At 32.5% G+C, this 15,871-nt stretch overlaps 1 protein-coding gene across 1 annotated transcript; it reads left to right on the top strand.

Moving 5' to 3' along the window:
- The first annotated feature begins 12,321 nt into the window (after positions 1-12,321).
- LOC141597245 (zinc finger CCCH domain-containing protein 23-like) lies at positions 12,322-14,270 on the top strand. The gene has a single exon (XM_074417623.1). It carries the CDS (start codon positions 12,428-12,430, stop codon positions 13,472-13,474), a length of 1,047 nt encoding a protein of 348 aa, XP_074273724.1. The 5' UTR covers positions 12,322-12,427; the 3' UTR covers positions 13,475-14,270.
- Positions 14,271-15,871: the final 1,601 nt, after the last annotated feature.

The raw sequence follows: 15,871 nt of genomic DNA, 5'->3' as shown, positions 1-15,871 counted from the left end.
GAGACCAACTACTGAATTTGTAAGCAAAATAGAGTGAACACAGAACTGTTGGGCCGTAGTTTAATGCAACAAGCATGATTTCACAGATGAATGCAACATTAAAACAGGACAGGCATGATTTAAGTGGTTGAATTCAACAAGCATGATTGAGAAATCAGATTGAGGGATTCAACAGTTCACAATTGATCAACTACATAACACAAAACACAAATAATCAATTAAATCAGATTGAGAAATTAACTAAATCAGATTGAGAAATTAACCTCCTTTTTTACCAGATTCCATCTTTTCTAAGCATCTAGCATAAAAATTGTTGAACTTCACAGTTTTTGGTGACAAATCAACAGAATCAACAATTTCCTCAGTGACAGGAATACCTTCAAAACAAAAGAAGGATTGTATCAGTACTTAAGCAGGATAAAAATACTCTAATTTTTCTACTAAAAACGTAAAACATAAACAAACAATTAAATGGATTTTTACATTTACCTTTCATTTCCTCCTCTATTTTCCTCGCATGTTCGTCCTCTCTTTTCCTCTTCTTTTCACAGAAATTGTAACAAAATTTTTTGAACTTCTCATCACTTGTTAACGTATCAACAAATGTAACAGCTTTCGGAAAAATTCTCCCCTCATCAAAACATGCATCAACATCAACACTTGTACCAATTTTCTCACAATAATCAGAGACATCCTCAGTGATAGAATCAGGAACGATTGTATTTGATTCACTATATAAAGCCGATGTAGCCTCAGATACATCGTCAACATCAGAATTTAAAAGCGATCCATAACCGGAATAAGAATCAGGGGCAACATGCCCAACACCGGGTATGAATAACAAATGCTCCATAGAATCATGGTAAGATGGAGCTTTACTATTGTTCCTGATGGAATGGGGCTTTTTAGATGACATAATCGCAGATTAATTGCGATTCAGAATTGATGAAAGGAGATGCAGTATGACGAAAGAAGGGAAAGAAGGGAGTTAGATCTAGTTAGAAAAATATAGGGGTAGAGAAGGAGGGAGTTAGGGTTTGTGGAGAACGGCAGATGATTTACACAGAGAAGGAGGGAGATGGGAGAAGTTTCGAGATAATGGAAGTTGGTTGGGTGGATTAGGGTTTTTGGAGGGAAAGGTTAATGGGTGGGTGGGTTTGTTTATTGGGTTTAATTGTGTTAAATGTTGGGTTGGTGTAAGTAATTAATGAGGTAAGTGGGTTTAATGTTGGGTTGGTGTGTGGGCCATAACTTGGTTTTTATGTAAATGTAAGGATGAAATGAGGGTATTTTTGTCATTTTTCAGTTTATTTATGGTATGTTACATTTGGATTGGTACGGACATTTAAGGGAAGTGTTACCTTTGGATTGATACGTAGGGAGTATTAAACATAACTAAGAAGCAAACCATTAAATGACAAAGAAACTTGGCATCATCAATCAAGTATACTGCAAATTCTCACGCAAATTCTTGTCTAGAGAATTCAGAATCCAACGCAGAACAAGAAGATCCACACGAACCCACTTATTGTACTTCTTATTAGTCTTGGGAGGAGAAGGAACATCACCAGTAATAAACCCCGTCTTGTTCTTGGAGAAAGGAGATTGAATCACATCACGTTGTCATTGGAGAAAGTTTGAACCATCAAACAACTGAGCAGTCAACTGTAATTTTGGCTGATCAGTAGGAGAAAGTAAAAGAGGATCAGCATGCATAGAATAATAGCTTGATTCAGTTGATTCAAGCATTTTGCAGAAAAAAAAAGTAAAGAATTGAATGTTTCAGAGAAGAAAACCAACGACTTTGATGAAATAACACCAACGAGATCTTTGATTTTACAAAGATCAGAGCTTATGGAAGAAAGCGGAAGCGAAAAAAGAAAAAAAATAGATTTTTGGATCGAATTTTGAAGCTGATACCATATGAAATCCTAATCTATCATGATTGATTGATTGATGATCAATGAAAGTTGATGATGAAGAAGACGAAAATTTAGAGAGAAAATAGAAGTATATTGTATTGAGAGTGTAATAATATTCTGTAGAATGAATTTGATACAAGTAATGAAATACATCAAGAGTTTATATAGGCTAGGTTATAACAACTCTAACTAACTTTCTTAACAACTTAGTAACAACTTCCTAACAATCTTGATAGTTATTGTAAATAACTAACTACAACTAACTATATTCCCATATCAATTAGTCTTGCTGAAGACGGGTCGGAGCAAGTGACGGGTAATGCCACTCACAAAACGAATAGGGGGGACAAGGTGGGGGCACCTCCATGTGCTTCCCTCTCTCCTCTATTTGGATCTTTTGTGAGAGAAAATGATATCCGTCACTACAAAGTGACGGATACGTGCCGTCACAAATGAGATTTTGTGTTCCCATATATACTTCTACCTTAGTTTATCACATTTCCGTCTTCTGAAGGACTCAACCCAATTCTCTTCTCAAGATCTACATGACAAATATTGACAATGCACCACTTTTAACTTATTTCCCAAACCAACACACCATCATTATCATTATCATTATCATTATTAAAATTCAAACACCCAGCACGCAAAACTGGTTGCAAATGTCGTACAAATATTGATGGCATGCATGACTATGGTCAGTTCTAGCCTTCTAGGATACCCTTAAAATTTAAGGTCGGTCGTCTGAAATGTGAAGGACTGAGAAAAATTCTTTGGACACAAATTGAAGTAATTAGTCAAAGGGTCCCAGCAAATTAAGTTAGATCTAGAATACCATTAATTTTTCAGTGTCCCAATTTCCGGCAGAATCCAATTGGTGGCTACCTTTGAATGCTTTGTATTCAAGATTGTCAAGTTGTAGGGGGGTGTATCATGTATGTGTATTCTCTTTAGGGAGAAAAATGCCATTACCACAATTGAACCATAATATGGGCCATACAACTCATGCCACATTTTATTGTCTCGATTTTTATATACAATAAGTCTTGCTAAAGACGGGTCATATTTTGTCACAAGTTGAACACAGAGTAAGATATGACATGTGACCCATTTAAAGCGAAAAATGTAAACATTTCAGGATAAAAAATAACCGGATTAATCTTCTAAGCTACGATAGTTTGTCATTAAAATGATTTGACCCGTCTTCAGTTTGTGACGAAAAGTAGTATCCGTATTCAACGAGAATTTGTGTGTTATATATTGTAACATAAAATCACATTTAAGACGGTCTCAACCTTGAGACACAGTTAGGGATAACAGTTATGACCTAAATCGAATCGAATTCGAAGGAAAAAATGAAATCCAAACCCACATTCTAAAAACCCATACTCGATCCACTATTCAAAAATTCATATTCAAATCCATTATTGGAGAACTCAAACTTGATCCGTTCATACTTAAACCCGCTCCAATCACATATTTTTGAAAATTTAGGCTTTAATAATAAACTTGAAATTTGATCATGTAAGATTATTTTTTTATATAGTCAAATCAAGTTTTGGATTTGCGTTTTGGATTATATGGTGGATCAGATATAGATTTAGAGTGTGTATGGATTTGAAAAAAGTGCAATGAATCGGGTATGGATTTTGAAATTTTGGATATAGACGGGTTCGGATATATATAATTGATGATCTAATAAGTAACTGGATCAGATTTGGATCTTGTTAAACCCGATCCGAGCAAACTCACTATCCCTACTCACGGGTTATTTAAACAAGTGCATAATTAGCATTTATTTGTGCGGACTTATTGTAAGACGATCGATTAGGAAATTTAGTGGCATGACTCTTTTTATGTTCAAATGAGTGCACTTACGTCGTGGGTGAAAATTGAACCCCTTATTTTATGGTTGGAGTAAAAGAGCTCATACCATGTAACTCTGGTTCTCAAGTGGTTTAACATTGATAATGTGTAAAATAGATTAATTGGTTATACTTTAGCCAATTGTGAGATTAAACCTCATAACTTACAAATGTAGTAATTAGGTCCCATAATTTTGATAAAAAGTGAAATTAAACCGAATTTTTTATTTTCAACTAAATTGCACAAAAAAAATCAATTTCATTCATCAATACAATTTATAAGTATACAATAAAACTTGTTAAAAATTCAAAATTATGTATGCAATTTATTACACATTGATGGAAACAAATATTTGAATGGATTAAGTAAAATTGAAAAAAAATATTAAAATATTCTAAAAAAATATGTTAATAAATTAAATAAATACTTTTAAAATGTTAATAATTATTTAGTGTACAATGAACTTATATATGAAATGATTTAATTATATGATTTAAGTTGAAAAGAGAAATTGAGTTAGATTTTACTTTTTATCAAAGTTATGGAATTTAATTACTACATTTATAAGTTATGGGATATAATTTTATAATTGGCTAAAGTTACGGGGATTAATTAACATATTTGCGGTTATACTTTTGTCTTTAGGATGTGACGAATACTGATCAGTATGTGCCACATGTTATGTCTCGATTGATATAAATTGCAAACTATGGAGTATAACTTTATAAGAGTACTACGTGAATTTTATGTCTAGGCGGAAACTTAGTTGATATTGGATAGATATAACTCTATTGTCAATTGATAATTTATTTTAGTATGTAGTACGAGTACTTTTTCTGTTCATCTTAATGTGTTCTCTCATTTTCAATAATTATATGAAGTCAATGGTGGAACACAAATTGCAAGGGTGGATTTCTCTCTAAGCAATGCGCATGAAAGCTTTGACCTTTTCCCTCAACAATTTTCGTTTTTGTTTTAGCTTGTTTTACGTGATAACAATAGTCTCGACTCTCAATAGTCGAGCTTGGGGGCGATAGAAACAATCGCCCCTAAATAATGAGAAAATCATTAGTTATGAATTTGAATTTTATTATATTTTATCTTGTTATAATATTAACCAGTTCTTTGAAACTTTTCAAAGTTTAAATCATAGCTTCAACATTGATTAACATTTACATATTATTCTCATTCCCTAAAGAAAAGGTAAGAAGGTTGTAAAGATAAGCACTTCGGTTCATATTCACCAGAAATGTTAAGTAAATGACTGAGAGAATTGATATATTCAATACACAAAAATTTTGGAGAGACGATCTCTTAATAGCGTTATTGAGAGACCTCTCTTATAATGGGTGATGGACCTACTGTATTCAATAATCATAAATTTTTGTTTAAGGACTAGTTTATATTGCCCATTTTACGATTGACTAACTTTGTAATACTAATAATAATAATAATAATAATTCTCGGTATCTCAGGATGCGGGGGCTCGGGTAGCCGCTTACATTTTTACTAGACTTAGCTTTGCTATTGCTAAGGGTGTGGGAGCCCAGATTGTCTCTCGGCTCCCCACCAATTTCATGTAAACATTTACTTTTATTTTAATGAAAAAAAAAAAAAAAAAAAAATAATAATAATAATAATAATAATAATAATAATAATAATAATAATAATGTAATTTAACACAAATTCTTGTTTAAAATAGATATACCAATCTTAAATAATAAAACGGGTAAAATAAATAAATAAGACAAAAAAACTGAATACGACAAACCCTTTTCCCGTCTACCTATAATTTAACATGTCTTACATTTAAAATGGATATAATCGTTTTAAAAGAGCGAATCACAACTTAATTAGCAGATCTAAAGACTAGGAATATGAAGCTTGACAGGGTCGTAAAAAAAAGATAAGCACATCCTGCACATGGGAGTTCATGCAAATCGTTCAACCAAAATCACCCACGCGTCCACTTATTCACATGAACATCTTAACTAGTTTTAGGTCAATTATTGTGTGTTACCAATCATTACACCGGATTTCCCAAAACTGCCCGGATTTGTCTAAAACTGTTTAGGATAATGTCTTTAAATATTACGTACAAAATATCAATAGTAGTAGTATACTACGTACAAAGCTGACACATATATTCGACCTCCCTATCTATACATAGGAAGTAACAATCCTAAATTTGATATTCTGATTCATGCATGTTATTTTGTACAGGTGGTTGTTTGATTGCTAAAATAATATACTAAAATCAGATATTTGTTATGATAATATTTTAATTTTAATAAAAAAAAATGGCATTTTGTTCTCTTAGTTATTCGATTCTGTGAAATAAGTACTCTATATTAATCTAAAAAATTAGATAAAAGAAATCTATTTACTCGTAACTGAGTTTTCGGTGCTTATATACATATACTCCCTCCATCCCGGCGAATAATTATCTATTTTCATTTTGAGGTGTATTATTGATTTGATAAAAAAGAGTATTGTTGCATTCAGAACTCGTTAGTAAGAGATATGACCAATCAAAGTTTTAACCAATAAAAAATACTTTTACAATAACTTCGAGAGTATCGTACTTCTTACACCTAAACTTTTATAATATTTCATTTGCTAGATTGCCTTTAGGTGTAAGTAGAACGGTCATTCTAATTGACACAAGACTTTTTCCTCCGAGTTATGCATTTCGAATGCAACATTTTTTTTTTCAAATCATAATTTTCAAAAAGTTAAACAGATTGAAAAAAGGAATTGTCGTTGTTTAATTTCAAAATTTAAATTATGGTCATTTAAAGGATTTTGGTTTGTAAAAACTAAAAATAGACATTCTGTATAGAGTTGCAAACCTCCAAAAACAATTTTAAATAAGAATTGATTTGTAGGATTAAATGAAAAATGAATCCCATATTTTGGAAAGCAAGAGACCGAGAGACAAAGAAAGGTCGTTCGTACATAACGTACTTAACGCTCCACCGCCTTTGTTATTCATTCAATAAGGTGACTCACCAAGTACTATTTGCTACACATAACAGATCACTCGTCACTTAATGTATCTACCTCTATTTCGGTTAAACTTTCTCCTACTTTTTTACCCATGAAATAAAAAATTTAATAAATAAAAGATTAAAAGTAAAATAATTTAAGTGATCAGGTAAAATTAATGAGTTGATTTTATCGTAAAATTTACCTAAAAATTGGTTTAGAGGATAAGGTAATATTTTGCACACAAACAGAATGTCATGAAACGGGTAGGAAATTTAATTCGAGTTTTACAAAATAGAATGAATGATTAATACATCACAGGTAGTATCATTGGTGTAATTTTAGCTAGCATACATTTAATTTGTATAAGTTTGCAATTTTACAAAATGATTATTTCAATTAATCGCATAATCATAAAGTAATATACAAAATCAAACAATGATCATATATGGGTAATTGTAGTGTATTAGCGTTTTGAACTTCTATAAAATGATAATATGATTTCATATCTCCGGTTTTACATATTCAATCTTAATACTGCAATAATCTAACACTAACACTCATCAAATTAATTACCAAATTGTATTTCAACACTTACATAAATTTATAAAATTTCGATTTTACTTAACGATTATTTTTACACCAATTCGTAGAAGAGACCATCTCACTATAAGTTTTACTTTACATAGAAACATAGTTATATTTTTATTTTATGGCACTTCGTTAATATGAGACGATCTGATATAAGACCTAACTAGTTTTGGAGCCCGTGAAAATCACGGGATCGTTAATAATTGATTGTGTTTAAGTGTTTAATTTGTGAATAACTTATATGGAGTAGTCCCCCTCTCAATCATTTGTTTAATTCTAATTAAAAAACCACTCACAAATAATTAAAAAAAAAGTAAATAAATAAACACGACTGGGGGAACGGTATTTTAAAACAAAAGTTTAATACACCAAATTTTTTGATTCTTGATGGTACGCAAACCAAAATGTGAATAGCTTGGTTGTTTTGAAGTGAGGACACAATCCGTCAAATTGAATTTTCGGATACTTCTGGTCTTATGGACAATCTTGACGCCATAGAAGTATTGGAACATGAAATTGCGCTCCATTGTCGTCCCTTGTTTTCAAAGGACGGGTAATGTTGGTTTCGACAACCTGATATCAAATAAGACAATATGAATTGGTATTTTGATGAGATTTTATAGAAAGAAAATCAATGACTCTCAATTTTCTCGTTTGAGTTGCTAATGATTCTTCAATTGCCTGTTCAATTAATGGTTCTTCAATTGTCTCTTTAATTAGCGATTCTTCAATTGTCTCTTTATTATTTAACCATTGCTTTCACCGGCTTAAAGATTATAGAATATGAATGGTTTTTTTCACCAACAAACATTGCATTTTGCCTCTTTATTGCTTGAATGAAGATACTGTTTTTATTGTCGTTTTGGTGCATTTTAAAGTACTTGGCCCTATGTTTATCTTGCAAAGAAACGGTCGTGAACTTTTATGTGAGCAACTTTAACAATTATTCCAAATAATTCCAAGGAAAGATTACATATATTTAAAATATCACATTTTGTGTTATAATAATATACTCCGTAGTATATATAAGATTAGATATGGGACAAAAAGTAAGAGAGTAAAGTAAGGATCAAAACTTTATAGGTGAACTCTAATAATTATTATTATTATTATAAGATGAGCAAAACTAATTACACATTGGAATTGAAACAATGAATTGGAGAATAAGAATCATTTTCTAACTAATTACTATTTATGCATATTATAACACTATGATAAGATCAAATTGACATGTGTATCGTAATTCGGCTAAACAATTTGATTTGTAACCTGTTTGACAAAGTAAAAATAAAACATAAGTGTTACAAAGAAGACTAAAGTGTATGAAAGAGTGAAGGACAATAATGCAACAACATGTCAACAACTTATTAAAGATTTTTGCTACCATTCGATATTTCTAATACACCATTGTAGAAAAATGAAAAACTGACAAAAATGAAAGAGTCATCCAAACCAAGAAAAAAATCTGTAAAGAAGATCCATAACCATTATTTCGAATCTCGTGCATTGTTATTGATATGTGAGTATGTCATCCTCTTATAATATTAATACAAACACACACAAAAAATAACTAATAAAATTCTAATTAATTCAAAACATAATAAAAATAAAAAGTGCAACGATTAATTTAGTTCTCATTGTATAGTTTACCTACCAATTTTTTGAATAAAGTTGAAAATTCATTCTCCTGCAATATTAATATAAACACAAAAAAGTAACTAATAAGATTCTAATTAATTCAAAACATAATAAAAATAAAAAGTGAAATAATTAATTTAGTTCTTTAGCTATACCTCACCTACCAATTTTTTGAATAAAGTTGGAAATTCATTCTCCTGCAATATTAATACAAACACAAAAAATAATAACAAATTAATACAAAACATAAGAAAAATGAAAAATGAAATAATTAGTTTACTTTTCTATGTATACTTTAGGTGCTATTTTTTGAATAAAATTGAAAATTAGGGTGAATATAATAGTTATATATATGAAAAATTCTATTACAAATTCTCTCAAAATTTTATGAATGAAAGAAAAATAAAAAAATATGGTACATAAATAGGAGTATATATAGTAATGATGAAGGGAAAGTTAAAAGGTCATTTCATTAAATAAAAGAAATAATGGTTATTAAATAAATAAGGTAAATAAATAAATAATAATTATGAGAGGAGATCAATGGTTTACAATTTTTTTTTTTTTTTTTTTGTGTTTATCCCTTATATTTTTTTAACTTTTTTTACCTTATATTTTTTAATTTTCTTAAATTGGTAATCCATATCACTTTTTTTTACCATGTCACATTAAAAGTTGTCACATCACAACTAAACCAATTAATGGACTATACAACCAGTTGTATATGTTGTACACTTGTACCGTGTAGAATCTGAGCTTTGTGTCAAAGTATCCGAGCTTTATATTAAAGAATATGAGCTTTATTAGAAAGTATTGAGTTCATCCATCTAGACATTAAAAACATGAACTTTAAATTAGCTCAGAAAGAATACACATAAGCTCGGATTCTTATACTTGGTTGTACCATGCTTATGGTACAACTGGATGTATAATCCTATTTGTGCAATTAAACTTGCAATGTCACATTTTTTTGTTAGCCTTTTAATAACACTACAAAAAGAATTAAAACAGGCGACTGATTTTGGCGACTGAAATCAGTCGCCAAAATCAATTTGGCGACTGAAATCAGTCGCCAAACGTCAGTCGCGGACCTTAGTCGCCTTTTCTAGCTTTGGCGACTAAAGTCGGTCGCCAAATTTGGCGACTGCCAAATCAGTCGCCAAATACCAAAAATGGCGACTGATTGGGTAGTCGCCAAATTGGCGACTGATTAAAGGTAGTCGCCAATTTGGCGACTGAATAGCAGTCGCCAAATGCCAACTCAGTCGCCTTTTTTGGGTGACGTAGCCAGTTTGGCTGACCACTTAGCTTAATACTTATGATAATGAGACGGTTTCACTTAGCTACCCAACAACATACACCACCCACGACCCACCCACGGCCACCCCACGACCCACCCACCCACGGCCCACCACGGCCCACCCCCGACCAACCCCACCCACGGCCGAAACCCCCTCCCCCCATAACCATAAACCTAAAGACAAACCTCTTAATCATTCCCTTCTAATTCAAACACAAATTAAACTAAATCTAACTAAAAATTAATCTAACATACTATATACAAATAAATCTAACAAACTAACCACAAATTAATCAAACTAACTACAAATTAATCTAACAAATTAAACTAATTAAACTGAAATTAAACAAAAAAAAACTAACCTAATTAAAGAGGGTGGAAGTGGCGGTGGAAATGGCGGTAGAAATGGCGGTGGAAGTGGTGGTGGTAGTGTAGTCTCGTCGCCGTCGCTGCAATCGCCTTTTTTTTTTTGGTTTCGAAAGAGTAAAGTAGGAGAGAGGGGGGTCTGGTTTGTATAAAAAAATTTGGCGACTGAATTTTTATTTGGCGACTGATGTTCAGTCGCCAAATTGGCGACTACATTAAAATCCGTCGCCAAATCTGATATATCAGTCGCCAAATTAGATTCCCTTTTTAAAAAAGACAGTCGCCAAATTGGCGACTGATTTCAGTCGCCAAATTGTAAATCAGTCGCCAATTTGGCGACTACCAGTATCAGTCGCCAAATTTCGGTCGCCTGTTTTAGTTATTCTTGTAGTGTAAGATTTTATAGATAGAAACTATTATAGGTTTTATAGCCATTATACAACCATAAAATCCAATATTTTAATTTTATTTTTAATTTATTTTGTGGTATTATTTAATTAGATAATTGATTGCCGAGAAACTCAAGAGGTGAATTAAATAGGAAAAAATATTAATGAAAATTATTGGTGTTAACTGTTAAGTGATATAAAGAGTTTTAATCAATTTATTAACATATTATATTATAAAAATTGATTAAATAGAAAAAAAAATTAATTAATTTGGTGGGTGTTAAGTATTATGAAGAGTTTTAATCAATTTATTTCCGTGTTTAATTAAAAAAAATGAATTAAATAGGAAAAAATGTTAATAAAAATGGTGGGTGGTAAGTAATATGAAGAGTTTTAATTAATAAGTTTTAATTAATTTATTAACATATTTTATTATAAAAATTTCAATTTTAATTATAACTTATAAATTTTATTAACATGTTTTATCACAAAAATTTCAATTAAAATGTCAATATTAACTATAAATTATGAAATTTTGATGTAATTTCTAAGGTTACATAAATTTGGGAAAACAATATATTTAATATACAAAAATCATTTAAGAATATAGATAATATCTTTTAATATTATAGATAAGTGAACTAAATTAATTTATAGATAAATGAATTAAATTAATGTCATGTAATAATAAATTAATGCCGGTTAACAAAATGAGCGGAAAAAGGGGATTGTCGTTGTCGGTAGGAACAGTGATGATAAGAGACGGGGTAATTGGGTATGAATGTGTATGTGGCATTTGGGTTATGGGGCTGAGGTGGGCTTCAAATGTCTGCGTGACTTTTTTTATCCTACGTGGCATTGTCTACGTGGACTTAATTGAACATTTTAGGGTAGCCTTTTAATAGTATTTATAGATATAATTTTTACCGACTTAACTTCAGAAATAATTAGTGATGATAATTACAATTTAGAACAAATTAAATCATCACCTTATGAATTATTATGATCCCCCTATAGTCTAATTTAGCCTAACCTAAAGTGGTCACCAAATTCCCATCCACGCCCAATAAAAACCAACCCACATTAACATCAACCAATACAATACCACCTTCATGAATCACAACATCACAGCAAGTAACTCTAGTTACTTCTTTAACTCAACCATTTAATCCAACAATTAATTAATCTAAACTCAAATACTTAATCATGGTTAACTTTAACCCTTTATATACCACACCTCATCCAACCGCCATTTGTACTCATTTTCCCCAACAAAAAATACTCAAACAAAAAATTAATTAAAACTAATCGACTTTCTCTCTCTTTTAAAACCCAGAAATTTAGTATTTTCTCTCTCTAGGAAAAAAATGATGATAGGCGAGAATCCATGGCAAGAATCTCTCAATCCGACGGTTGAGATTCAATCACCAACGTGGTCCCCACCGCAATCAAACGGCGGGTGTCACTCTCCTACTTACTACGACGCCGTTTTGTCGTCTCTACGGAGGTATTTGATGTCTCCTGGTGGTGAACAAGGGTGTTTATCTCCGTCTTCGCCGGATTTTTCCGACGACGCGGGATTTCCATTGGCTGGGGAGTACGATGACGAGTTTTTTATATATGATTTTAAGGTAAAGAAGTGTACGAGGGCCCGGGCCCATGATTGGACCGAGTGTCCGTTCGCGCACCCGGGTGAGAAGGCTAGGAGGCGCGACCCGCGGAAGTATAGTTACGCTGGGACTGCGTGTGCTGACTTCCGACGTGGTCACTGCCGGAAAGGAGACGGGTGTGAGTTCGCACACGGTGTGTTCGAGTGTTGGCTACACCCGTCTCGTTTCCGGACTCAAGTGTGCAAAGACGGACTCGGCTGTAAACGCCGAGTCTGCTTCTTTGCACACTCCCCTGATCAGCTTCGGGCTGGTGGGTCGGGTCTCACCAGCCCAATAAGCCCATATTCAGGATCGTCTTATTCCGAGGATGGGCCTGAATATGGGCTGGCTGAATATGGGCCGGGTATTAGGTCAGGGTCCGTTGCTGAGCTGGCGGCTTCGCTAAGAAGCCTCCAGTTCAACAAGGTTAAGTCCATGCCAAACTCCTGGGTAGGCGGGTCACCTATCCTCGGGTCGCCCAGGGGTGGAGGAGTTGGGCTTGGAAGCCCGGTTAGTCGAACCGGGTTCTTTAGCCTGCCGACGACTCCAACCCGACCCAGAGTCGGGTTTTGGGATAGTAAGGAATGCGTTGAGGAGGAGCCTGTGATGGAGAGGGTGGAATCTGGAAGGGAATTGAGGACTAGAATGTTTGAGAAACTGAGTAAAGAAAACCCGCTTTCCGGGCCGGGTTCTAATTTGGGTCATGAGGGAACTGGGCCGGGTCCAGATCTTGATCTTGGGTGGGTGTCCGACCTTATTGAGTAAAGATTATTGCGGTATGATCCGATTTTGACAAATAAGTTCGATTTGCTGCTAAATTAATCGATTTTTTTGAAGGTCGGATCGGGGATGATTAGGCAAATTCTTATTTTTTTTTTTCCTTTATATTTTCACCTAAAATATACGTTTTTTTACATAAATTATTACTAAGTACTAACCGTGATACTCTGTATTAAATATGAATGGGACTTTGGGTTCGTATCGGGTTCAAGTCATCAAGAATTCAAGATTATTGACAAATTTGTTGGGGTGATGCTGTATTTATGACTATTATTATGACTATGATTCATTTCTAAGTCAAGTTTCAAACCGAGATTTACTCGAGACTCGGGAATTAGTCAAGGATCAATCCTAGTAACATCTAACTAAGAATAATAATATTGAAGAATTGAAGCAAATAGATAAAAACTTTGGTAAGATTTGAAAATATTTGGTACCAAAGGAAAAGCAAGGCAGATTCCAAAGAGTGGGGAAGTTGAAGAATCATGAGAATCCCACTTAATTGGGAATAACTAGAAGGTGCTAGTTTTGCTTAAACTGAAAAGACAAGGTCCTTCTTTTGTATATTTGAAGCTTTCTTTGGACTACTACTACTTTTGAGCATGCATGTTGTTGACTACTACTACATCTCTCATGAGTTTCCAATTTTAATTCATCAAGTATAGTGACTACTACTCTACTCCTATATGGCATTATTATTTGGGTTTTTTTTTTTTCATTTTTATTCCGTATGTAAATGTAATCACGATTATAATGCAATATATTGTTATATTTCTTCAAACTTTTAAATTGTATTTATGTTACGACTATTATCTGCGAGGTTGAGGGTGGAATTCTGATATCGACTGGTTCCAGTTGATCTGCTGGTTCAAGAAAAAATTCGAAAGTTTTGGGTAAAATTTTCGTTTTCTTTAAAGTTCACGGTTATGTCATTATGGAGTATTAATTTGCCCTCCTAAGATATTTATAAATCCTGATTTCGTCACTGAATCATTCGGAGTAATGGTTTGCACATATCTAGAGATTTTGTTGTTTGACCACAAAATATAGAAGTACATAGTTTAATAGTTAGTGTTAGATTGAGGTGTGTGCTTTGACGGGTGAAGTTTAATTTGCATGGAAGATTGTGGATTTTAGTAGTATTATTAAGGTAATGGTCCTAGGTTAAGGGACCATGGTCTCTCGACATAACACGTGCAATTTTGGCTTTGGTAGGTAAGCTATCTTTATTTTATGAAGCATCTTTTCTCTTGAAAATGGATAAAAGGAGTAAGATACTAAAAGATCAAAACAATTGATTAGCCTATTTTTATCCTTTGGATTTGTTGTTCCCCTATATTTAAACAAATCTCATTATTTTATCAGTTTATCTAAGTATTAGATTTATTCAGACTTTTTTTTATCACATGACTAGTGTTGATCTAAATCCGAAACCTATATACACATTAGAAGACGGAAGACCATCCGGTTTGACTGTTTAAGTCTATATTAGCCATTAATTTGCTTGCAACTGTTAGAGTATAAAACCGATCTTTGAACTTTAACCATCAGCTTAACCTTTTTCTTGAGATAATTTCATGACATACTATCAAAGCTAAACTTTTGATTGGGGTAATTTTATGACATACTATCAGAGTCATTGCAATCAAAAGGTCACGTGTTCAACCATAACAGTCCTGAGGTTTGGAGTTTAATAAATCTGAATTATTCCATTTTTCTATCTCGGGGACATTTCAAAGGAGAAATCTACTTTTACCCAATAATCTCAGAATGAGAAATGTTTTTTTTTCCTCACGTCTATTTGAAATCGTTGAAATATTTGTGACTTCTGAGAACGATGTAAAAGCGTGATGAATGCGCAATTGAATTTTTCTGGTCGAACATGATATCTTTAATTGAGCGTTCACTAACGAGATTTTTTGATATTTTGATTAGGTTATATTTTTAAAGATAATTGGTTTTAATGAAATGAACATAATTTGTCAATGATCAACAATAAAAATTAATATCATGTTTGTGTTTCCTCCGGCAAAAGGATATAATGGTCAAACGAGCAGGTATAATATGAGCCGTTAAGGTCGCTATCGTTGCATGAAAAAAATCCAAGCCAAAAGAAGCTCATTTTATGGCAATTGTATTATTATACAAATATTGGTTGTATTCAATCTACATAAGCATTAATTAAAATCGTTTTCATCACAAGTAAACAAGACATATGAAATGCAAAAAAGCAACCAAGAGTAGAGACAGGTGCGTCATATTGAAAGTGATTGAATCGTCAACTATAATAGTTTTGAACTTTATTAGACATCGTTGATGTATATCTCATATACTGTATAATATTAGTAAAGTTTTCTATATAACTAGGCATTCTACTTATGA

This window comes from Silene latifolia, chromosome 8 (assembly GCF_048544455.1).
Source record: "Silene latifolia isolate original U9 population chromosome 8, ASM4854445v1, whole genome shotgun sequence".
Classification (NCBI taxonomy): domain Eukaryota; kingdom Viridiplantae; phylum Streptophyta; class Magnoliopsida; order Caryophyllales; family Caryophyllaceae; genus Silene; species Silene latifolia.
The sequence above is the reverse complement of the archived record's forward strand: the minus strand, read 5'-3'. Positions and strand labels throughout refer to the sequence as shown.